The sequence below is a fragment of the Tripterygium wilfordii genome, chromosome 11, assembly GCF_013401445.1.
Source record: "Tripterygium wilfordii isolate XIE 37 chromosome 11, ASM1340144v1, whole genome shotgun sequence".
NCBI classification, from domain to species: domain Eukaryota; kingdom Viridiplantae; phylum Streptophyta; class Magnoliopsida; order Celastrales; family Celastraceae; genus Tripterygium; species Tripterygium wilfordii.
This window is the reverse complement of record NC_052242.1, coordinates 368,807-392,456: the sequence shown is the minus strand read 5'-3', so window position 1 is coordinate 392,456 and position 23,650 is coordinate 368,807. Positions and strand designations below refer to the sequence as shown.

The 23,650-nt window shown below is 37.9% G+C and overlaps 4 protein-coding genes across 7 annotated transcripts; 2 read left to right on the top strand and 2 right to left on the bottom strand.

Moving 5' to 3' along the window:
- Positions 1–1,520: 1,520 nt before the first annotated feature.
- On the top strand, positions 1,521–4,468 carry LOC120009238 (protein DOWNY MILDEW RESISTANCE 6-like). 2 transcript variants are annotated; one of them, XM_038859730.1, is made up of 5 exons: positions 1,521–1,676; positions 2,691–2,818; positions 2,921–3,177; positions 3,252–3,582; positions 3,663–4,468. In XM_038859730.1, the coding sequence occupies exons 2-5, from the start codon at positions 2,720–2,722 to the stop codon at positions 3,909–3,911; spliced, it is 936 nt and encodes a 311-aa protein (XP_038715658.1). In that variant the 5' UTR covers positions 1,521–1,676; positions 2,691–2,719; the 3' UTR covers positions 3,912–4,468. The 2 variants fall into 2 exon arrangements, with proteins under 2 accessions (XP_038715658.1, XP_038715657.1); XM_038859729.1 differs by having other exon boundaries at positions 2,691–3,177.
- A 793-nt stretch (positions 4,469–5,261) lies between these two features.
- Positions 5,262–6,401, top strand: LOC120009239 (universal stress protein A-like protein). 3 transcript variants are annotated; one of them, XM_038859732.1, is made up of 4 exons: positions 5,265–5,517; positions 5,596–5,693; positions 5,868–5,986; positions 6,100–6,401. In XM_038859732.1, the coding sequence occupies exons 1-4, from the start codon at positions 5,319–5,321 to the stop codon at positions 6,197–6,199; spliced, it is 516 nt and encodes a 171-aa protein (XP_038715660.1). In that variant the 5' UTR covers positions 5,265–5,318; the 3' UTR covers positions 6,200–6,401. The 3 variants fall into 3 exon arrangements, with proteins under 3 accessions (XP_038715659.1, XP_038715660.1, XP_038715663.1); XM_038859735.1 differs by having other exon boundaries at positions 5,266–5,496; positions 6,100–6,400; XM_038859731.1 differs by having other exon boundaries at positions 5,262–5,693.
- Positions 6,402–6,886: 485 nt separating this feature from the next.
- On the bottom strand, positions 6,887–10,721 carry LOC120009237 (calreticulin-like). The gene is made up of 14 exons (XM_038859728.1): positions 10,565–10,721; positions 9,563–9,670; positions 9,270–9,462; positions 8,914–9,172; positions 8,760–8,816; positions 8,615–8,662; positions 8,445–8,531; positions 8,317–8,374; positions 8,160–8,227; positions 7,980–8,075; positions 7,856–7,903; positions 7,462–7,491; positions 7,274–7,378; positions 6,887–7,183 (listed from the first exon to the last, which is right to left on the bottom strand). The coding sequence occupies exons 1-14, from the start codon at positions 10,650–10,652 to the stop codon at positions 7,172–7,174; spliced, it is 1,257 nt and encodes a 418-aa protein (XP_038715656.1). The 5' UTR covers positions 10,653–10,721; the 3' UTR covers positions 6,887–7,171.
- Positions 10,722–11,928: 1,207 nt separating this feature from the next.
- On the bottom strand, positions 11,929–23,427 carry LOC120009640 (pyrophosphate-energized vacuolar membrane proton pump 1-like). The gene is made up of 8 exons (XM_038860294.1): positions 23,042–23,427; positions 21,991–22,565; positions 13,734–14,113; positions 13,543–13,629; positions 13,128–13,458; positions 12,634–13,044; positions 12,415–12,474; positions 11,929–12,315 (listed from the first exon to the last, which is right to left on the bottom strand). The coding sequence occupies exons 1-8, from the start codon at positions 23,268–23,270 to the stop codon at positions 12,109–12,111; spliced, it is 2,280 nt and encodes a 759-aa protein (XP_038716222.1). The 5' UTR covers positions 23,271–23,427; the 3' UTR covers positions 11,929–12,108.
- Positions 23,428–23,650: the final 223 nt, after the last annotated feature.

The window sequence follows — 23,650 nt, the reverse complement described above, 5'->3', positions numbered from 1 at the left end:
CTAAATATATCAACAGCTCTCAAGACCTATTCATCCTCCTCTGTCGACAACTAATGTACGGCCTCATTCTTCCTCACCGGATGGACATCAAAAGTTTTAGCCGATCACCAATTTCCTTTCAGAGTCCTAATGGAGCAATTAGTGGGTGTGAGTGTTTGTTGGGACTTTGATCTTAAATGGGTTTCTTAAGATGAGAAAGCAAATGGATAAGAGTTCTGAAACCCATCAAGCCACCATCGACTCTCTTGAATTTTTTCGCAAAAGAGAGAGAGTAGTGAAGCAGATCGAGGTTCTGCTGCTTCGATCCAGTGTCGTCATTGGGAAAATGAGTGGATGAGAGAGAAAGCAGGAGTGGATGAGAGAGGAAAAAAACTAATATACTATTTACCAGCATTGAACAGTGAGACGCTTCATCCATGGTGTTACTGTAGCTGACACTAAATTTGGAGTTTCAATTGCAGTGTCTGATGGAGGCAATTTTTTAACAAAAACTATAACAAAAACAATAAATGTAGAGTCCCATAACACTTTAACGTGACTGCTGTGGATGGGCCTTATAGTTGAAGAGTGAGTTGTGATTTGTCAATCTTGGAATTGATATCAGGATCGAGGCCAAAATGAATGATGAAGGCCAAGTGAGGGAAGCAAATGGGACGACAAGTCGCCTAAATTCAACAACCTTTAATAGAGTAGTCTGACATGCACGTGATGCAATCAATAAAAGTAGGAGTCTTAATTGTAACGGTGGGGCGAATCCTTAGCAGAGAATTAAAGATTATAATGTTGGGCCGCATGCCTAGATATAATTTATGGGCCTTGGCCCCGTTAGGATAACTGACTTTAGTCTTGCCAGAGTAATTGGGTTGGACCATTTTTATCCACTACACTCTTACACGTAGGGCTGTCTACCGAACCGGGTTTGGCCTGACCCACTGTTCTTGGACAATTGAGTGACCCGCTTGGTAACCCTATTAAGGGATCATCGGATTATCGGATCCTAGGTCACAGGGTTTCCTGGATCGGGTTCTGGGTGACCTGATATCCTTAACATACCCAACTCATTGTCACAAGCCCACATTCCTATACATATTTATCTTCTCTCACTCTTTACTTTTGTATTGAAGTTACAAAACGTGCAACCAAAAACTAACATATCAACCCAATAACACCTCCCCATGTGCCGTGTCATCAAATGCAACAAATTCAATAATTGAAAATTTGGAACACCCCCACTAGAATCCAAGCCATACAAATATAAGTAAAAAACATATATTAAAGAAAAAAGAAATGAAACCCACTTCAAATCGAGTAGAGAAAAATAAGAAAATAAGATAAAAGTAGCACATTAATTACATCAAATATATTTTTTAAAATAAAATAATTTTTTTAACGGGTTATCGAGTGACCCGATAATCTGAAAATCCCAAAAAAAGTCACTGGGACCCGTTAAGGCAAGATCGGACCAGGTCGGACCTGGACCGATAAGAATTCTTTTGGATCAACCCGAAAATCACTGGGTCGGGCCGGGTTTCACCACCCAATGAACCCCTACTTACATGCTTACGCAAGAGTTCTCATGAAACACTGAAAGAAGAGGATGTTTTGAATAACAGAGAATTGGGTTTAGAGGAAGGGTTTTCCTTTCGATGGAGTGATCCCTTCTCATCACCTATAGCGTGAGTGATTCTCCATTGCTTAGTTTTCTTTATTTGTTCTATATGTTATTGATTAGAAGTAGTATTTGTTTTGGCTCGATATGAGGGTGATTGTACTTGGTTGCGGTTGTTTAGTGGGTTGAATCTGAAAATATTGCTGCAAGCAGTTTATTATGGTTGTAATGGAATAGCTTTTGTTAACATTGGGTGTATTTGAGAAGAACATATGTATCTGATCTTGTTAGGTGGTAAGCATACAAAGTGTTTGATAAAAAGCCTCACTCAATTGCTTCGGTTAATGGTAATTAAGGAAATCCCATGATCCCACGTAGTCAATGAGTTGAGAATAATCTATTGATCCGTCAATCGGGGAAACTCGAGGTTTCGCTGCTCATAGAGTTTGAAAAGAACATCAACTAGATCTTCATCCCTTTTGACCTTTGATGTCGCCCTGAGCTGTAAGTGTTCATAGATAATGTGCCCCAGCATTCTGTCACTCTGTTCATTCATCTTCTTCAGTTTAGAGCGCACCCCACTAATCCAATGGAGGATTTTGATGGAAGGGAACACATCTGTTATATTTAATCCTGGTCCTGGTGGTACATTTGAAGTTGATCTCTTCCCTATTTTCGGCACAATTAGCATAAAGAAACAAAGCAGAGAAGGATCTGTAAGGATAATAATTGGAGGTCCTTGAGGAAATTGTAGAGGAAATTGGGGAACGATACGAGTGGCTAATCTGCAACTTTGCATTGCATTATTTAATTGCAAATTGTTTTATAGTATAATTAGAAGAATTCAGTTACTCAAGTTTTATGGTATCTTGGCATTCATTATTTCCGTATCATAGCTGGCATATACTTTTTGACACCATGCTTTGTTATTCTCTTATCAAGGATTAGTTGCAAGCATCTATATATTATCTTACTGTGTTAATTTGTCTGAAAATTAATTGTTTAAGACCTGACAACCAAATAAGTAATTATTCCTTAAGAGCAGGGAAGGCCATGTTTGACTTTTCTTTTTGGTGAATAGGGTGCTCCTGCAATGGTTTTCAACTTTTCATGGAGTCCACAACATCCTTCCAGTTAGCCAGTAAGACTACTCTTTCGCTAGGGCCTAAATTTGTGCTTCCAGAGGACAAAAGACCGAATCTCTTACAGGTATCCATTCTGGACTCTGTTCCTATTATTGATATGAATCAAGAGCCATCCTCGCTTGTTCGAAATATCTCGAGAGCTTGCGAGGATTATGGTTTCTTTCAGATCATCAACCATGGGGTACCGTATGAATTACAAGATAGAATGTTGAGTACTCTGGCTGAATTCTTTGAATTGCCTCCAGAAGAAAAGGCACAATTCTTCACCACAGATATTAACACTAAGCAGGTAAGACTTTACAATGACTACCTCAAAGTTGATGGCCAAGAGAAGGTCGGGATGTGGAGTGAATCTTTCCTTCACCCTTGCCACCGTTTGGATGATATTATGAATCTTTTGCCAGAAAACCCACCTCAATACAGGTAATCCTAATTTCTTTTATATAAGCTTATTAAAATTCTTCATAGTTTCTTACAATTTTTTTTGTCTGGAACAGAGAGGTTATTGCTGAATATTCAAAGGCGATTCATGTGTTGATGAAAAGGCTTTTGAGTTTGATATCCATGGGGCTTGGTCTTGAGAAGGACTCCCTAGAAAAGAGTCTGGGTGCAGAGAAACACATCCTTAATGCTCATGCAAATTACTATCCGCCTTGTCCGGATCCTGAGCTAACGTTGGGTTTGCCTGCTCATACTGATATTGGTGGACTCACAGTACTTCTGCAACCAGAAGGATTAACTTCCCTCCAAGTGCTTAAAGATGGGGAATGGTTAGCCATTCATCCCATCCCAAATGCATTTGTCATCAATTTGGCTGATCAGACTCAGGTAATACTATTGATTAATTCAGATATTCTTCTTCCTGTAGAAAAGAAATGAAGTATATATCTGGTATTTTCTCTGTGTAGGTATTGAGTAATGGAAGGTACAAGAGTGTACTCCACAGGGCAGTGACTAACAGATCACAACGCCGAGTATCATTGGCGATATTTTGTAGCCCAGATCCACACACCATAATCAGTCCTATTGAGGATTTAATAGATGAGGAGCACCCGCGAATCTATCATAGCTATCGTTTTGCAGAGTTTCTCCAAGAATTTAAAAGGCAAGAAGGAACAACCCGGATGGTTAAGGAATGCTTTCAGTTGACACTCTGAAAAGCTACAATTAGTCGTGGGGATGGGGGGAAGCAAAGAATCATAATGGAAAGTAATAAATTGAAGTGCATTGCCAGTAATGTTGAGCACCCCATACACCCTATCATACACGCGCTTCTTCACCTTGGCATTGCGGACGTCCTCATGATCCATAAGTTTGTCCTTACAAGTCCCCTCTCCTGATCCGTCATGGCGCCCCTCAATGTTGCTCACATTGCCTTCAAACCCTGGAGCTCCAGGAATGACCAACTTCATCATGATCTTCTGTATTTCTGTAGCTTTTTACATCGCTTTTCCTGTTGGAATTAACTCATACCTGCGGTTTTAACCGAGGGTATACATATAAAAACTGCAGGTGAAATTTTTTTTCCCTCGGTTTGAAATTGCTAGTTATGAAAGCATCGCAAAATTTTTACCCGCGGTTTATATGACCACTGGTACAACCGTACAAATATTATGACCAACCAAAGTTGTAATGAAATGTTTAGCTGCGGTTTCATAACTTTTAAGGTTTGGTGTGCTTATTAACAATAAATGTCACAGCAACTTTTGTGTGAGTTTCTTTAAGTTCTTTAGACTCTCAGGATCGACGAGCCAATCAGGTTTACTAGTGGCTCTTTCTTGGGGTTGACAGGCTCAATAAATCCTTTCCTCATAAGCTCCTTGAGAACTTCATCAGCCATTTGCTCTGCCGTCTTGTCTCCCGATGGATCCAAGCAACGCTCTCCGACCCACCAATATGTCGGTAACCTCATCTTCACTATTGCATTTTCGGGGAAGACAGCGAAAGAGCACCATTATTATTAGTTGTATGGGCCAAAATCCGCATTAGCCTCAATCGACAAAGCAACACAGGCCCACGGCCTAGAAGGCCCAATAGGCTCACAGTCTAAATCAAATGTTAACTAAACAGGCCCATCACCTTTGCCGCTCTTATAACTTATAAGCCTGCAACCTTAACCAGCAGGTCTAAGGCCCAAATTGATCTAACACACACATCACGAGGTTGACCTCAGCCATTAAACATTTAAACCCCATAAAATTTTCCACTAATTATTTTTACCATAAAAGATAAGAAGGTGGACTCAGCCCATTTGATTCCAAGCACGAGGTTGACCTCAGCCATTAAACCCCATCACCGTTCACATGATGGTGTTGCCTTTTAAGACTTGAAATGGATTGGAGGCTATCAAAACCGCGGGCCACATAAGCCCACTCTTTTCCAACGGCCCGCTGCCACTCGTCCAAAAACAAACCACAAACCGCTCGCCAACAGATTTGGCTTTCATAAAAACCACCAAAAGCTCCCTATATATATATAACACAAAAAATAATTCACTAGTTGTTGAAAATAGGGTGGACCTCAGTCTGGTTGTTGAAGCATTCGCAAACGGTTTGATCCAAGCAATGGCTGACGTGGCAGGAAAAGAGCGCAGGATCGTTGTGACGGTTGATGAGAGCGAGGAGAGTAGGCATGCTTTGTCATGGTGTCTGGAGAATGTGATTTCTTCAAATTCCAAGGATACCCTCCTACTCCTCTATGTCCAGCCCCCAAGGGCTGTTTACACTGCTATGGATGGCTCAGGTGGGAGACACAACCCTAGAGGTATTTTTGTAATTTTCAACCTCTTAATTCATATTTGGCAGCTGGTAAGTCGTGAGTTTTGGTTTGCTGGGTTTTCAGGGTATTTGTTTTCAGCTGATATAATGGCCACCATGGAGAAATACAGCAATGATGTGGCCCAATCTGTAATTGAGAAGGCCAAGAGAATGTGTCAAGACGTAAGTTACTTTTCTTTTTAATGAGAGGGTAAAATAGGAACAGCCGTGTTACGGATCTAGTGTTTTTTTTTTTTTGTCTTAATTATGCCAAATAACGAGATGATAGTATGATATGGATCATGGACCGCACGATCTTTTGTTCGTTTTGACGAGTTTTGACCTTTGGTGGGGTAGGTTAAGGTGGAGACGAGAGTAGAGCATGGTGATGCAAGGGACGTAATTTGTCAGATGGTGGAGAAGTTGAATGCTGACATGTTGGTGATGGGGAGCCATGGCTATGGTCTGATAAAGAGGTAGGTGAAGGTCCGACAAATGTTTTATTAATTAATTGTTTTGAGGATATATGAATGAATTGAAGAGGACACTTTAATTATATCTATCTAAACCTAATGACTATGATTGACAGGGCTTTCCTGGGGAGTGTCAGCAATCACTGTGCACAGAATGTCAAGTGCCCTGTCTTGATAGTGAAGAAGCCTAAATCACCTTCTGATGCAAGCAATTAGCAATTTAGCATAACTCTGATGGTTCCATTTTTCTTCCCCTCAAATGTTTGTATTTTTTTTTAAAAAATCATGGCATGATGTGCCAGGCCATATCTTGTTACGAATTCTCCTGCTTCTTATTGATGACTTTAAATGTAGACTAGATCTCTAAAACTTGGACGGACTGTCACATATCTAATCTACAGCTCAACTTTAAATGTTCTCAGCCGTTAATGGAATCCGCATGTCTCCATCAAATGCCTTATATGACTGGGCACACCTAAAACAAGAAAGCCAAGGCAGAGGTTGCCAGGGCATTTATTTATGATTATCCAACCGACTCCTGATTGCAAGAGGATCAATGGAACACAGTCAAACACCACGTTTTCGCTATTTTTGGCAATAGGTCTCTGGACAATTTTGACAAAAAGAAGAAAGAACAAAAACCTCTCTAGACAATTTCGACTCAATTCCAACTAATTCTTCAGTAGTCACTATTAAGAAATACAGAGAAATAAGGTAACTTTTGACAGATACACCACATGCATGCATAACTCTCCAATGACTACTGAATCAACCTCAAAATAGATTCTTCATTCCCCAACTTTGGCTTTTGCCAGGGGTTAAAATTAAACCAGCAAGCAGAAAACAGAAAAGAACTGCAGACTCGAAAGCAAACAAGCAGCAGCATTGTAGGCCCAACAGCCATTGAAAAAGAAATTTGGCACCACTTGCCGCCTCAATGTTCAAACTATCTTTATAAATGTTGATTAGGAAAACCGACTTATGTTCTCTGATCTAAAGGCTCAAGTCAAAATGATAATCTAAAGCAATCAGCCATCATTTTTGCAGGCATCCCATACATTCCCCCAACCAGATTACAGCTAAAAATATATAATAAAAAAAAAAGAAAAAAAGAAAATTGAAGATGTTGGTCCCCAAATGCACTAGCACCTGTCCAAGTTGCCGGCAAGAATTGCAGTAGTGCCCTCCCTACAGCTCATCCTGCAAACAGAAGAAGCAAAAAGAATTGGTCATTGAAAAGAGAAACAAATTAAAGTTGATGTTACGAAGAATAGGCAGACTGAAACTTACATGTACATCATCCTCCTCTTTGGTGTCAACATCTTCAGATTTGTTATCAGCATCAGAATCATCTCCTTCAGCATCATCAGCACCGGCATCATCCTCGTCCTCAGCCTATAAGACAGTTGAATATACTTAGGACCAGCAGGATTAGAGTCAAGAAATCAGAATCTTCTGTTAGATGTCTCTATACTTACATCCGAATCAATTGCATCATCCTTCTTTTCCTAATAAAAAAAATTTCAGGGTTAGCACACAAACGAAACAAAAATACCATGCATACAAAACAAATCAAAGCAGACTTCCACAGTACTCACGGGCGCAAACAAAAGCATGTACACACCAGCAGGCTACCGTGCAAAAAAAAAATGATGCTAAAAAGGTGCCCAAAATCATTGCATTATCCGTGTAATACTAGTGATGTGGGAAAAGCCAAACTGGCCTATGGGTACAGTTATAATCTGGTTAATTTAATCCAAAAGGCCTAGGTTTTATCAGCCAGCTCTTGCATTCTGCTACTTTTTTCCTTAAACCAAATCTCAAAACTACTATTGAGTCTGATAACTGAAACAAGCAAAAGTAGTGTAGTACCTCTTCTTCTCTCTTTTTCTCTGCCTCTTCAAATGCTGCCTTCTCAGCCTGCAAGATCAAATAATCTCAATTCTGCTACGATAAAATATTCTGAAAGAAGGGTGAAACCGTGAAAGTAACATACATCCTTGTTCTTTCCCCATGTTTCTTCAGCGACCTTCTTAGCATACTCAGCATCATCAGTGATTAGCACATTGTCAAACATGGTCCCAGATTTCACCTGACCCACCACGCCGATTGCTTGTAAGAATTAAGCTAAAAAGAAACAGTATTGAATTAAAAAAAAAAAGAATACCAAAATTACCTGCCACAATTCAATGCCAACATACTTCAAGTTGGGGAACACATAAAGATCTGGATTATCCTTGAAATCTACAATGTTAAAATTTCAACTATAAGCAACTACATTAGGGGTTACACACAAGGAAATGCACAAACTGTAATGGAAAAGGGGAATGCACCTGGGTTGTCAATCGTTGGTGCCTTCCACTTGCCCTTGAAGTTAGGGTTCTTAATTTTCTGCATCATAATATAAAAATAAATATCCATACTGAAGCCTAGGCTGCACTTAATCAGGACATTGACAAACCTTTGGCTCCCATGGGCCCTTGTACTCAGGGTTGGGAATGGTTGGAGTTGTCCACTCACCATCTTCCTCATCATCCCAATCTTCAGGCTGCAAGGGCAAACCATTTTAATCAGTAACTATCTTTTAATGAATGTAAAAATTTAGTGAAACACTAGTAGCTCAGTGACTACCTTCTTGGCATCAGGGTCAGGAATCTCCTTCAGAATGTCATCATACCCCTAAATAAATGTTAGGAAATAGGCAGGTTAGAGACGAGCCTAAAAACATTAACCTGAAGTTTGACAAGAGAGAGCAAGTGTAGTAGGAGATGTTTACCTCAGGCTTTTGATCTTCAGGATCAGGAATGTATTCTTTGTCATCCCAATCCTCAGGCTGCATGTGAAAGGAGTTGAGTTATAATCTAGATCAGAAAAAGCAAACACAGATACATAAAGAGACTGCTAATGGAGCCTCGTGTATAAATGTTTACCTTCTTGGCCTCTGGATCCTTTATCTTCTTTGGGGGTAGAAGACTCCAATCAGAGTATAAACTTCCAGTCTGCTTCTCTTCATTGTCAATAAGAATGCTGTAAGTAGCATCAGGGCGTATGATGAAGGTGTAAACATGTGTGAGCTGATCAGTCTCACATGGAACCTCCTTCTTGATCAAGTGGTTTGTATCATTGCGGGTAAGAATAGCATGCACTTTCTTAGTGCTGTAGCCGCAAATATCTGGTCCAAACATGATACTGCAATCAAATGTATAAATCATATCAACATTTAGGTTAAGGCAATCAATTACGAGCAGGCGGCAGACACAAAAGTGCATATGGAAATATTACTAACCTGTATGGGGTGTCCCCACCGAATTTCTTCTGGTCAACTTCACCACTTAGCAACTTCATGTAGCCACCACCACAGTCAAGCTTCTGTTCATGCTTAACAGAAAATTGGAAGACTAGGTTCTTCTCCTTGTTGCTAAATTCAGGAAACTCAGCTGAAATAGCATAGAATCTGTAGTCTTCACTTGTCTGGATACCTGACCAAGATTCTAAAGTCAACAACATTGCCAAAAATAACAGATCCACATCTTCCATTTGCCAATATATGCATCAATATCGAAGTGGATTGAAGCATACCTTTGTCATTGGGATCTCCATTCCATTTTCCAGACGTATAATTCCACTCCCCAGCCATGTTTTCATCTTTCTTCCAATCAGATTTAACCCACCGGTTTTCCCATCCATCTATAATTTCCACAACAACATAATCACCCAAAACAAAGTTAAAATATGGATACTCTAATGTTATCCTATGCAAGAGCAGTAAGATCAGTTGAAAGAGGAAAAAAAAAGGCTTAAAGCCTAAACGTGAAAGAAAAAGGTGAAATTAACACTCAGAATAAAAAGCAATGCATCAATGTTTCGCATCATTAATTGAATGCACAAGGACACTACATTGCCTGGGCCAAATGCACAGTACGTTTGAAATAATATATTCTTCAGTATATTTCTCAGCCACACCTCACATACAGAAACTAAAACAGACTCCAAAAAAGTACTGCAAGTTCAGCACACAAAAAGAGAGGAAAAGTAGCTAAATGAACATACATTACCATGGCACGAATAGCTATTGACTCAGTGACTCTGCATATGCAAATGCTACTGTATCAAAATGATTTTGCCACTGCACAATCTATACAGCAACGATCATCAACCACCACATACGTAAAAGAGTTAACACGGCTATTGCTCGACTAAACTAACTAAATTGAGCTACCACCACCATAAGCCCAAACACGTTCGAGATTCAACCATCAACATCTCCAGATCTAAACAATCAGCTATAGTAACAGATTATCAACGGATCTATTCAATACAATCCCATATTTATTCGCGATTTAGTTTGTAGACCGAATCCACGTATTAAAACACACACGAAAGAAAAAATGGATCCTCCACAGGCCAAACGAAATAATCACATTAAAACTTCAAAGACACTAATCTCTAAAAATGCGAGCCAATTCATTAATCGAGTCAACGATCTACTCTAAAATGATAGCATACAAAGAACAGATTCATATATACACACATAATCACACATGCACAAACGTTTAGGGAGAGGTATAAGAATGTGAATACCATCGAAGCGGTCCTCGAAGTAAACCGTTGCAGAGGCGATCGCGAGGAGTGAGAGAAGAAGCAGAGACAGAAGTTTAGGGTTAGCCATGGCTAGAGAGAGAAATGGAGCTTCACGACTGAGCTTGTGTGAAGAAGAGAGAGAATATATATATTGGGGTATATTCCTTGGGATTTAACGCAGCGTTATCTCTATTCTCTACGTCTTACCGTGCGTGAATATCCTACGTGGATCAAAAGTGCTGACGTTAACGAATAAGAGATTGCCCCGTCAGCCTTCTTTGTCATTAGAAATTACTTGGCGGGTTTTGATTCGCAGTTACACGAACTGTAAAGGCTATAAGGAAATCAAACACGTGCACAGAGTTTAGTGGTGCCACAACTAATCTGCCTTGTATGTGTTCAAGTTTCTTCGTGGCAATAACCTATTGGTTTTCAGATCGATAAATGGGCCCCACTTGATTAGGTTTTAATAATTGGATTTTTAGTCTTAATTGGGATTTAAATATTAGGATGTGTAGAATCTAGAAACATCTAATCCAGCTAAGGAGATAATAATCTTAATCTTAAAAGAGAATAAACCAAAAAGAAATGTTGGAAATCCAAGTCCAACAAATTTGTTTTCATGTATCATCGTCATTATCGTTTTGAAGCTCATAAAATGTGTCTTCGTGTAAGAGATGCAAGACCTTTGCTCATATTTATTTGGTTGGGTTATGCCAATTCGATATGAGATATTAGTCTTGACACTTTCTCTTTTATGAGCTGAGTTATGTCACACCTGACAAATCGAATATGGACTTCGCGTTCCAATGTTTCGAGTCTTAGCTTCGATATCATGTTGGAAATTCAAGCTCAAATATATCAAGAATATTGTCCACCATAGGGCACGAATCCGCGCGTTTTTACTTATATATCACTCGACTAAGTTATACCAATCTAATACGAGATAATTTACCATATATCATATTATGCTTAGAAGATACATCATTAGTCAAATATGAAAGTATTAGTGACACATAGTCCAGCACGTAAGATGAGCATTGTAGGCTATTTTGACCATTGAGACTATCCAAAATTGTTTGTGTTGTGGAGGCCGGCTCTCTTTTTGATCCGCCGAGCTGTTTGTGTGCGCTTAGATTAGAAGCCACTCAAAAAGGTTATTATACTGTACCCATAATCTTTTGCCTTTTGGTTTCTTTTTCTTGAAATTCATGGATAGTTTTTGTAATCGTAATCAATAGCTTAGTTGGTAGAGCTCCACTCTTATAATTGGGTCGTTGCGTTTACGGGTTGGATGTTTAATGGTCGAGACAATAATAATAGTATCTTGTACTGGTGGCTCACTTTTTCTAAATAACGAGGAGGAGGACCGAAACAAATGCCACGGAAGGATGGCTCACTAATACTTCAACTGTACATAATCGCAGTAGCATCTACAGACTGGTTTTTGGTTCACATTTTATTATGGAGCATTTAATTATTACTAATTATTATTAACATATATGCACCAGAATTAGCATGATGGCTTGCTCGATGGATCCAAATTACAGCAATTTGAACAGCAAGCCTCCATGAGTGGCAAAAAATGGAGCAAACACCAGAGACTCCACTGCCATGAGCTTGATCAGGATATTGAGTGAAGGCCCAGAAGTGTCCTTGAGTGGATCTCCAATGGTGTCACCAATGACTGCAGCCTTGTGAGCATCAGAGCCCTTGGGACCCAGTACCTTAGCATGCTCAGATGCACCAGCCTGCAAATTCATCACAATTAGGAATGCTCCTTCTCAGTTTTCAATGGCGATTGATCGAGTCAACTTGCTGTAAAACTAAAATATATATAAGGTTGTCACCTCTATGTATTTCTTGGCATTATCCCATGCCCCTCCTGTGTTAGAAGCTGAGATGGCAACCTGACAAGCAACATAACAACAAAATCACATGAAATAAATGTTGTGGACATGAACTACATGAAGCCTGGATGGGGTGATAATGCCAAGCAAGAAATCCAGGTGAGGTCCTGACAAACGCTGCGAAGCTATCAAAGTACGTGTGGAACAATGACAGATTACCTGGACACCAGAAACGAGTGAACCAGCAAGAACACCAGCGAGAGTTTCTACGCCAAAAAAGGTTCCGGTGATTAGAGGTGTAAGAATGACCAAAGAGCCAGGTGGGATCATCTCCCTGAGAGAGGCATCAGTGGAAATCTTGACGCAATTCGCGTAGTCTGGTTTAGCTCTACCCTCAATAAGTCCTGGAATGGAATTGAACTGCCTTCTTACTTCTTCGACCATTTTGAGAGCTGCACTTCCCACGCTCTTCATTGTCATGGCAGAAAACCAGTATGGAAGCATGGCCCCTGCAATCAGGCCAATGAAGACCTTTGGGGTCAATACATCAACTGCCTGGATGCCAGCCCTGCTCACAAAGGCACTGAACAAGGCAAGAGACACAAGAGCGGCTGATCCAATAGCAAACCCCTGACAATATGGAAGGCAAGTAATGTTAAAATTTTCTTCAACAATTTCATGACTGCTATTTTGATATGAATTTGGAACCTCACCTTGCCAATTGCAGCTGTGGTGTTTCCAGCAGCATCTAAAGCATCTGTTCTTTCCCTTATCTTGTGGCTCATTCCTGCCATTTCGGCAATGCCACCAGCATTATCACTTATGGGACCATAAGCATCGATCGCTAGACCGGTGGCAATGGTGCTAAGCATTCCCAAAGCGGCCACAGCAATCCCGTACATAGCAGCCAAGCTAAAGCTAACATAAATAGCAATGGCAATGGCAAATATGGGAATGATCACAGATTTATATCCGAGAGCAAGCCCAAATATTACATTTGTCGCAGCACCTGTCCTGCAAGAATCTGCTACATCCTGCACTGGACTGAAGAATTTGGGCGTCGATAAGAAAACATTGCATTTTGGTTAATAGATTAAATTCACACCAAAATATTTCCGACTGTCTCACCTGTAAGCATTGCTTGTGTAGTACTCTGTAATATATCCTATGGCAAGTCCAGCCCAAAGACCAATTGAAACACAGAAGAAAAGGTGCCTGAAATGATACAATCAACAAGAAGATTTTTTAGTCCTCACAAAGCAGGAAGATATTGCTAAAGAAACGGGTTAACTGTAACTGGACCACTTGAAAGAGCATACCAGTTCTTAACAACCTTGTCAGTCCCAAAATTAAAGAGAGTGAATTCTGATGGTAAAGCAAAGAAGCTGACAATGGCAACCCCAGCAGTCATCAAAACAGTGGAGATTAAAAGTTGTCTCTTCAAGGACGGTTCAATCTCGCTAACATCCTTGATCTCAAACAGATCAGTGGCAAAAAGTGTAGTTATCAAGCAAACAACGACTCCCATTGAGCTTACAATCAGTGGATAAGACATGGCTACGTAATCATGATTAATACCGAACGATGATATTGATGCAACAAAGAGTGCTGCACAAGATGATTCGGCATAAGATCCGAATAGATCTGAGCCCATACCGGCAATATCTCCTACGTTGTCACCCACATTGTCAGCAATAACCTACATAAGAATAATATCGTAAAAGGAACCATATAAATTTTGATAAAATCTTGGGGCCAATACCAACACAAAATGTATGGAACTTACTAAAGTTTGAAGAAGGAGAATCAAAACTGTTTTAGTGGGGAAACTGAAGTGTGTATTAGAAGAGGGGAAAAGCATGATTCCATTTCTAAGCATGGATTGTATGGGACTTACAACGGTACATGGTGTTATGATATGAGTTTTAATGATGAAGTGTGCATTCTATATGTTGATCAAAATATGTGTTCTATGTTTGCTATGCATTCTTAATTATATTCTGAACTTGTTTCTATCCTTTAATGCTTTAATTTGCAAGGCTAACAAAGATCAACACATGAAGCTTTTAATCAAGCTTACAAGTCACTAAGTTTCAGGTTCCAGATTTCACTATGAATTGTCTTGTTGTTTTGGCCTTTGCTACTCTTACACAAGTTAGCATATCACAAGCTGTCATCCTATAAAGTCAAAGCTTGCTGAAATTCAATGAATGAGTGCAGAAAAGAAAGATTAGCAACTGATTTGAAATGGCAGCTAGCAAAGCATGCTGAAAATTAAATTATGAAGACTTTCCTAGCACCTACAAACATCACATGTTCAAGTTACTGCAAAAAGTTAAAGATGGCTGCAATTGTTGAAAAGAAAAGCAATGAAGTAGGTGAAAGAGATAAGAAGTCAAAGTTGGCTGTAAAAGAAGTTGGAATTATTGAAGAGATGAAGAAATAAATGGAGAAGACAAGAAGTGAAATATAGCTGCAAATGGGAGCTGAAATCTTTCAAGATCACAAAGCCTTAAAAGTCAAAAAGGTCTAGCTCCATGCAACGGTCATGTTTAGGAATTCTAGTGCATATAAATGCTTCTATATACTCCATAGAACTACACAGAACTTGATTCCAATTCTCTGAGAGTTTTACAAGCATTCAAGCCTTCATTCTTACTCAGAAAATACTCAAGCTTCATCGTACACTCCTTGATCATTATAGAGTCACTTTGTACACACAATTAAGAGTCTAAGTGCTGGTGGTTAGCTTACAAAATCACAAGAAAGTGAGGCTGGCACTTGGTAAGCCAAAACAGCCATTGTAAAGTGAAGTTGGCACTTTAAACAACAGCTGGTGTAAAGAGAGAGGCTTGGCTCTTCAACAAACAAATCATAGTGGATTCAAACTCTCAAGGAGGAGCCTTGAGGAGTGGATGTAGGACTATACGTAGCCGAACCACTATAAATCTGTTTGCACTCTCTTACCCTACTCTTTACTTGTTTATTTGTGTGTGTGCTTGTTGTATTTAATTCTAGTACTTGATTCCTACTTGAACTAACCTAGACCTCAAGCTTATATTCACTAATATCAAGTTTCTATAAGATTTAAAGTAATCTGAAATCAGTAAGTTTAAACTCAAATTTGACATATTTTTAACGGTAAAACAATTCACCCCCCCTCTTGTGTTACCTAGATTCTTTCAATTGGTATCGGAGCAAGGTTTTAAATTCTCATAAGAACTAACATTCTAGAGAATTAGATGGCTGAAGAGTTTGGAATGTCAATTAATAAACCACCATTCTTTAAAGGAAAAGACTATGCTTTTTGGAAAAATAGAATGGAGATTTTTCTACAATCAAATGACATTGAGTTATGGGAAATTGTAGCAAATGGACCATATAAACCAACAAAACAGATCAAGAAAGGTGAAGAAGAATCAAAGATTGATAAACCTAGAAGTGAATGGAGTGAAAATGACAAGAAGTTAGTGTCCTATAATGCAAAAGCTAAAAACATATTACACTGTGGACTAAGTAGACAAGAATATAATCATATTTCTACATGTGTAACAGCTAGAGATATATGGAAGAAATTAGAAGTTAAGCATGAAGGGACAAGTCAAGTTAAAGACTCTAAAATAAATATTCTTGTTCATAAGTATGAGTTATTCAAAATGGAACCTCATGAGTCAATATCTGATATGTATGGAAGGCTTACTGGTTTAGTAAATGATTTAACTGCTCTTGGTAAAGTGTTTTCAGATGCAGATCAAGTTCAAAAGATCCTAAGATCTCTACCTAAAAAGTGGGATGCCAAGGTGACAGCAATTCAAGAATCAAAGAACTTGAAGACATTACCTCTTGAGGAACTCATTGGTTCTCTAATGACTCATGAGCTAAAATTGAAGGATAGAGAAGTAGAGGAAGAAGAGGACAGCAAGAAAAGAACTACTGCACTTGCTGTACATAGTTCCCATGAAGATAGTGAAGATGATAGTGATGTTGATACAGCTTTGCTGGTTAAAAATTTCAAAAAATTTATGAAGTACAGGAAGAAGTTTCCTAACAGAAGCAAAAGAAATGAAAAAGGTAAAACAATTGATGAAGTTGTTTGCTTTAATTGTGGCAAAACAGGACATGTTAAAAATGAATGTCCAAGGAGGAAAAGAGCACACTACATAGATAAGAAGAAAGAAGATAAGAAAGCACTTAAATCTACTTGGGATCTAGATTCTTCAGAGTCGGACCAATCTGATAATGAAGATATCAGGGCAAACTTTTGCCTAGTTGCTAAGGAAGAAGCTCATTCTTCTGCAGAGGTTAGTGAATCTGATTTGGACTCTGATTATGAAGATATTTCTATTGATGAATTATTTAAATCTTTCCAGGAAATGTGCAATCAAAATGAAAAACTTATCTTTGTAAACAAGAACTTGAAAAAGGAAAATACTAGCTTGAAAGATAAAGAGAAAGCATGTCTAGAAGAAATAAGTAAATTACAAAGCAAGCTTAACAACTTAAACATAGAACTAGAGGAGCTGAAAAATTTTAAGGACATTACTATGCCTGATAATTCAGATTTGCTAGAAGAACTTAGATGTCTAAAAGAAAAGAACAAATGCTTAGAAGAGTCTTTTAAAAAATTTTATGCTAGTTCAGACAAGCTTGATAACATCCTATCTATGCAAAAACCATATCTAGATAAAACAGGGATAGGATACAATCCTACTAAATTGAAGGAAACATTATTAGAAAGAAGCAAATTTGATTTTAATGCCTCTACCAGCTCAGTAATTAAAAATTCCAGATTCAGGTCAAGAACTACAAATAAAAAAATTGTCCAAATTTGGGTTCCTAAAGGAACATATGTTGTTGATACTAACCACCAAGGACCCCACAAAGTGTGGGTACCTAAATAAACACAAATTTTCTGCAGGTTTGTCTAAAATCAAGCCTTAAAGCTTGTGAATGGTTTCTGGACAGCGGGTGTTCTAGACATATGACTGGAAATCCAAAATTGTTTTCGTCCTTCACAAAGAAAGAAGATGGAGGATATGTAACTTTTGGAGACAATGCAAAGGGTAAGATCCTAGGTATAGGGTCTATAGGTAATCTCTCTTCTTTTTGCATTGAAAATGTGCTCTTGGTAGATGGTTTATCTTACAATCTATTAAGTATTAGTCAATTAACAGATAGAGATCTTAATGTGTGTTTTTCTAAGAAAAAATGTCTTATAACAAGTGCTGAAAATGTCACAGCTTTAACTGGTTTCAGAAAAGGTAACGTTTATAAAATTGACTTGGAAATGTTACATGCAAGTTCTGTAAAATGCTTAGTTGCATCTGAATTAGTAATTGAAAATTGGCATAGAAGACTTGGACATATAGGTATGAGCACCTTAGCTAAATTGACTAAAAGAGGGCTAGTTAAAGGAGTTCCAAATCTGAATTTTGTCAATAATGGTGTCTGTGATACTTGCACAAGAGGCAAGCAAGTGAAAAGCTCTTTTAAACCTAAAGATGTAGTTTCTACTTCAAGGCCATTACAACTATTGCATTTGGACCTTTTTGGTCCTAGTAGAGTAAAAAGTCTTGGTGGAAAATCTTATGCTTTTGTTCTAGTTGATGACTATACAAGATTTACATGGGTTCTATTTTTAGCACATAAAAATGAGGCCTTAACTGAATTTTCAAAACTAGTAAAGAAATTGCAAAATGAAAAGAGTTGTTGCATATCTAGAATAAGAAGTGACCATGGAGGTGAGTTTGAGAACAATGAATTTGTAAAATATTGTGATGAACAAGGTATTTCACATAATTTTTCAGTTTCTAGAACACCACAGCAAAATGGTGTGGTGGAAAGGAAAAATAGAACTTTACAAGAAATTGGAAGAACTATGATGCTTGAAAACAATTCACCTAAGTATTTTTGGGCTGAAGCAATAAATACAGCTTGTTATGTCTCAAATAGGTTAACAATAAGACCTATTCTTAAGAAAACCCCTTATGAGTTGTGGAATGGAAGACCTCCTAGAGTTGATTATTTTAAAGTTTTTGGATGTAAATGTTTTATTCTAAATACCAAGGATAATCTAGACAAATTTGATTCCAAATCTGATTTAGGTATCTTTCTAGGCTACTCACTGGTTAGTAAAGCCTATAGGGTGTTTAATAAAAGAACTAAATGTGTTGAAGAAGCAATACATGTTAAATTTGATGAATTATCTACTCTAACACCTTCTTGTGAGAAAAATGTGGATATAGTAACAGAAATTGCAGAATTAACAAACAAGGAAAAAGCTGGTACAATTTCTCCAGAGAAGGAAGATGACTCTGAAGAGGAAGTTGACATTTTTGGAACAAAGAAACAAGAAGAGAAAAATGAGTATGAAACTCACGAAAGCACAACTTCAATACCAACCATAGTAGTGGATCCAAAGAAACCAAGGTACACAACATATCATTCACCAAAAGAAATAATTGGTGATGTACATGAAGGAATTCAGACCAGAAATTCCAGATTATCATCTCTTAATGTTTTCAATTTTGTTGCACTCATTTCTAAGATTGAACCTAGGAATATAAGTGAAGCTATAGATGACAATGATTGGGTTATTGCCATGCAGGAAGAATTAGATCAATTTCAAAAATGTAATGTATGGGAACTAGTTCCAAAACCAGAAAATAAATCAATCATAGGTACTAGATGGATTTATAGAAATAAAATGGATGAAAGTGGTGTAGTTACAAGGAATAAAGCCAGGTTAGTTGCACAAGGTTATAATCAACAAGAAGGCATTGATTTTGGTGAAACTTATGCACCCGTAGCTAGAATGGAAGCCATAAGACTATTAATTGCATTTGCATGTTACAAAGGAATAAAATTATTTCAAATGGATGTTAAAAGTGCTTTCTTGAATGGAAAAATTAATGAAGAAGTGTATGTTAAACAACCACCAGGGTTTGAAGACTTGAAACATCCAGATTATGTTTTCAAATTAAATAAAGCTCTTTATGGATTAAAACAAGCTCCTAGAGCCTGGTATGAGAAGCTGTCCAGCTTCTTAATTCAATGTGGTTTTAGCCGTGGGAAAATTGATAACACTTTGTTTATTAAGATTAAAGATCAAGATATACTACTAGTACAAATATATGTTGATGATGTGATTTTTGGAGCTACTAAAGAGTGTATGTGCAAGGAATTTGCTGCAAGAATGCAGGGGGAGTTTGAGATGAGCATGATGGGTGAACTTACCTATTTTCTTGGCTTACAAGTGAAACAAACGCCTAAGGGAACACACATCAATCAAACCAAATACATAAAGGATCTTCAGATCAAATTTGGAATGGACAAATCTAAACCTTCTCCAACTCCTATGGCAACTACTACTAAACTTGACATAGACTCAGAAGGCAATGAGGTAAATTCAAAACTCTATAGATCCATGATTGGATCTTTGCTATATTTAACTGCTAGTAGACCAGATATCATGTTTAGTGTATGTTTGTGTGCTAGATTTCAATCAAATCCTAAGGAATCACATCTAAAAGCTGTCAAAAGAATTTTTAGATACTTAAATGGTACCCCTACTTTAGGACTATGATATTCTAGAGAATCATACTTTGATTTGTTTGGTTTCTCTGATGCTGATTATGCAGGTAGCATAATTGATAGGAAAAGTACCTCTGGCACATGTCAATTTCTAGGAAGAATGTTAGTTTCCTGGTATTCTAAAAAGCAATACAGTGTGGCTCTATCAACCACAGAGGCAGAATATGTAGCTTTAGCGGGCTGTTGTAGTCAACTATTATGGATAAGACAACAACTAAGTGATTTTGGACTCACATATTCAAAAATCCAAATTATGTGTGATAACACAAGTTCAATCAATCTATCAAACAACCCTGTGCATCATTCCAAAGCCAAACACATAGATGTTAGGCACCATTTTATTAGGGACCATGTCATAAAGGGTAATGTTAGCATAGAATACATTGACACTACTCACCAACTTGCTGACATTTTTACAAAGCCCTTGAATTCTGAGAGATTTAAATTCTTAAGACATGAACTAGGATTAACTCAAACATCTTAGTTTCTACCATGCATCATTTCAGGGGGAGCATTCAATATTATTCTTTTTGATTATTCCAAAAAGGGGGAGAAACATTGACAAACATCAAGACTTAAATCTGATTTAAGTCACACATATTTTGGCATCATCAAAAAGGGGGAGAATGTTATGATATGAGTTTTAATGATGAAGTGTGCATTCTATATGTTGATCAAAATATGTGTTCTATGTTTGCTATGCATTCTTAATTATATTCTGAACTTGTTTCTATCCTTTAATGCTTTAATTTGCAAGGCTAACAAAGATCAACACATGAAGCTTTTAATCAAGCTTACAAGTCACTAAGTTTCAGGTTCCAGATTTCACTATGAATTGTCTTGTTGTTTTGGCCTTTGCTACTCTTACACAAGTTAGCATATCACAAGCTGTCATCCTATAAAGTCAAAGCTTGCTGAAATTCAATGAATGAGTGCAGAAAAGAAAGATTAGCAACTGATTTGAAATGGCAGCTAGCAAAGCATGCTGAAAATTAAATTATGAAGACTTTCCTAGCACCTACAAACATCACATGTTCAAGTTACTGCAAAAAGTTAAAGATGGCTGCAATTGTTGAAAAGAAAAGCAATGAAGTAGGTGAAAGAGATAAGAAGTCAAAGTTGGCTGTAAAAGAAGTTGGAATTATTGAAGAGATGAAGAAATAAATGGAGAAGACAAGAAGTGAAATATAGCTGCAAATGGGAGCTGAAATCTTTCAAGATCACAAAGCCTTAAAAGTCAAAAAGGTCTAGCTCCATGCAACGGTCATGTTTAGGAATTCTAGTGCATATAAATGCTTCTATATACTCCATAGAACTACACAGAACTTGATTCCAATTCTCTGAGAGTTTTACAAGCATTCAAGCCTTCATTCTTACTCAGAAAATACTCAAGCTTCATCGTACACTCCTTGATCATTATAGAGTCACTTTGTACACACAATTAAGAGTCTAAGTGCTGGTGGTTAGCTTACAAAATCACAAGAAAGTGAGGCTGGCACTTGGTAAGCCAAAACAGCCATTGTAAAGTGAAGTTGGCACTTTAAACAACAGCTGGTGTAAAGAGAGAGGCTTGGCTCTTCAACAAACAAATCATAGTGGATTCAAACTCTCAAGGAGGAGCCTTGAGGAGTGGATGTAGGACTATACGTAGCCGAACCACTATAAATCTGTTTGCACTCTCTTACCCTACTCTTTACTTGTTTATTTGTGTGTGTGCTTGTTGTATTTAATTCTAGTACTTGATTCCTACTTGAACTAACCTAGACCTCAAGCTTATATTCACTAATATCAAGTTTCTATAAGATTTAAAGTAATCTGAAATCAGTAAGTTTAAACTCAAATTTGACATATTTTTAACGGTAAAACAATTCACCCCCCCTCTTGTGTTACCTAGATTCTTTCACATGGCACCGGAATCAGTTAGAATAAAAAAAACATAAATCTAAATTCAGTATATGCAAAGGAGTTGAAGAAAAAAATTACGGCTGGGTTTCGTGGATCATCTTCCGGAATATTCCGCTCAACTTTCCCCACAAGATCAGCACCAACATCAGCTGCTTTTGTGTATATGCCTCCCCCAACTCTTCCAAAGAGTGCCATTGAAGAACCTCCAAGACCATAACCAGTGATCGATTCATAAAGTCCTTCCCAGTCATCCCCATAGTAGAGTTTAAATAAATTAATGGAGATATACAGCACCAGAAGGCCATTGGCAGCAAGAAGGAAACCCATCACTGAACCAGAGCGAAAAGCAATAGTGAATGCCCTACCAACACCCTTCCTTGCTTCCATAGTTGTTCTAGCATTGGCATATGTAGCAATTTTCATCCCTAGGAATCCTGAAAGGACTGAAGTAAGAGCACCAAGCAAGAAAGCTATTGTGCTAAAGACAGCATTGGCAAGTGCTGGTTTACAAAGATTGTCCTTGTTGTATATGCAAGGTTCACTTTTCGTGCTAAACCCCTTAACCGAGCCGAGGAAGAGAAAAATAATCGCGCCAAACATGCCCATGAAGATGCCAAGATACTTGTACTGAGTGAACAGAAAGGATGTTGCCCCTAAAATCACATCATGAAAACAGAAATTTGATCAGATTAAATAATCTGAGGCTTTAAGATGGTGAATCCTCCCAAAAATGAATGAAAAAGAATAAAGTTATTGTTGTTCACTGAGCATCATATTATGTTGGATTTCTCCAAAAAAATTTGTACTTTCAAATGTTATTATATCCACCAATCATGGAGAAAATCAGTAACTTTTGATTTTAACTATGACTTCAATATATTTATCAGCAATCAAACGATGATGAAGACTCCTGCTTCACACATGGTTAAGTTTATGTGATCTTCAATGAAGATCAAGAAAATTGTGAAGCTACATATGTAAATAGCTGAAGGCAGCAAAATCGACTGTTAGTAAACATAAACGATCATATTATGTATTCTAGTGATCATAATTATTAACAAATAAACAAAAAAAACACCAAAAAGAAAATACACTACATCAAAGAGACATAGAACGAAAGAGAACTCACCAACAGAAATGGCATTTTGGATTTCAGCAACTTTGATGGAAACCTCAAGAGTGTCGACACCCTCTTCTTCTCCTTCGATCAGATTCTCACTGAATCCATTCTCTGCACCAGAACCATCAAAGACCCTAACCCTTGAGACCAAGAACCACTGAAGCAAAGCAAACCCAATCCCAAGCAAGGCAGCAGCAGGTATCAGAACCTGCGTTAAACCCTCACCCAACAAACCCATTTTTCAACAACTCAAGTTCTTGGATTTCTTCAGACCTAATATAACCAAAAAACCAATACTTCGTTCTTAAGTACACCTGAACCTGAAACTGCCAGACCCAGAAAAGAGCAATTATCCAAAGAATTTTTTGTCTATGATGTTTCACGTGGCCATTTGAATGCATAAAGAACCAGTTGGTTTGAATGATTGGTAATGGTGGGAAAAGAGTATTCTTCCAAATATTGGACTTTGTTAAACAGTGGGTTTGAAAAGTAGTTATCGGTTTTGTCACTGCATTGATCCCACGTGCTTCAGGTAACATCAAGCACCTGGTTTTGAGTTCGTCAGGCTCTGTAAATTAGGATCCAATAATTATATTTTTCCTTACCCATGAGAATAAA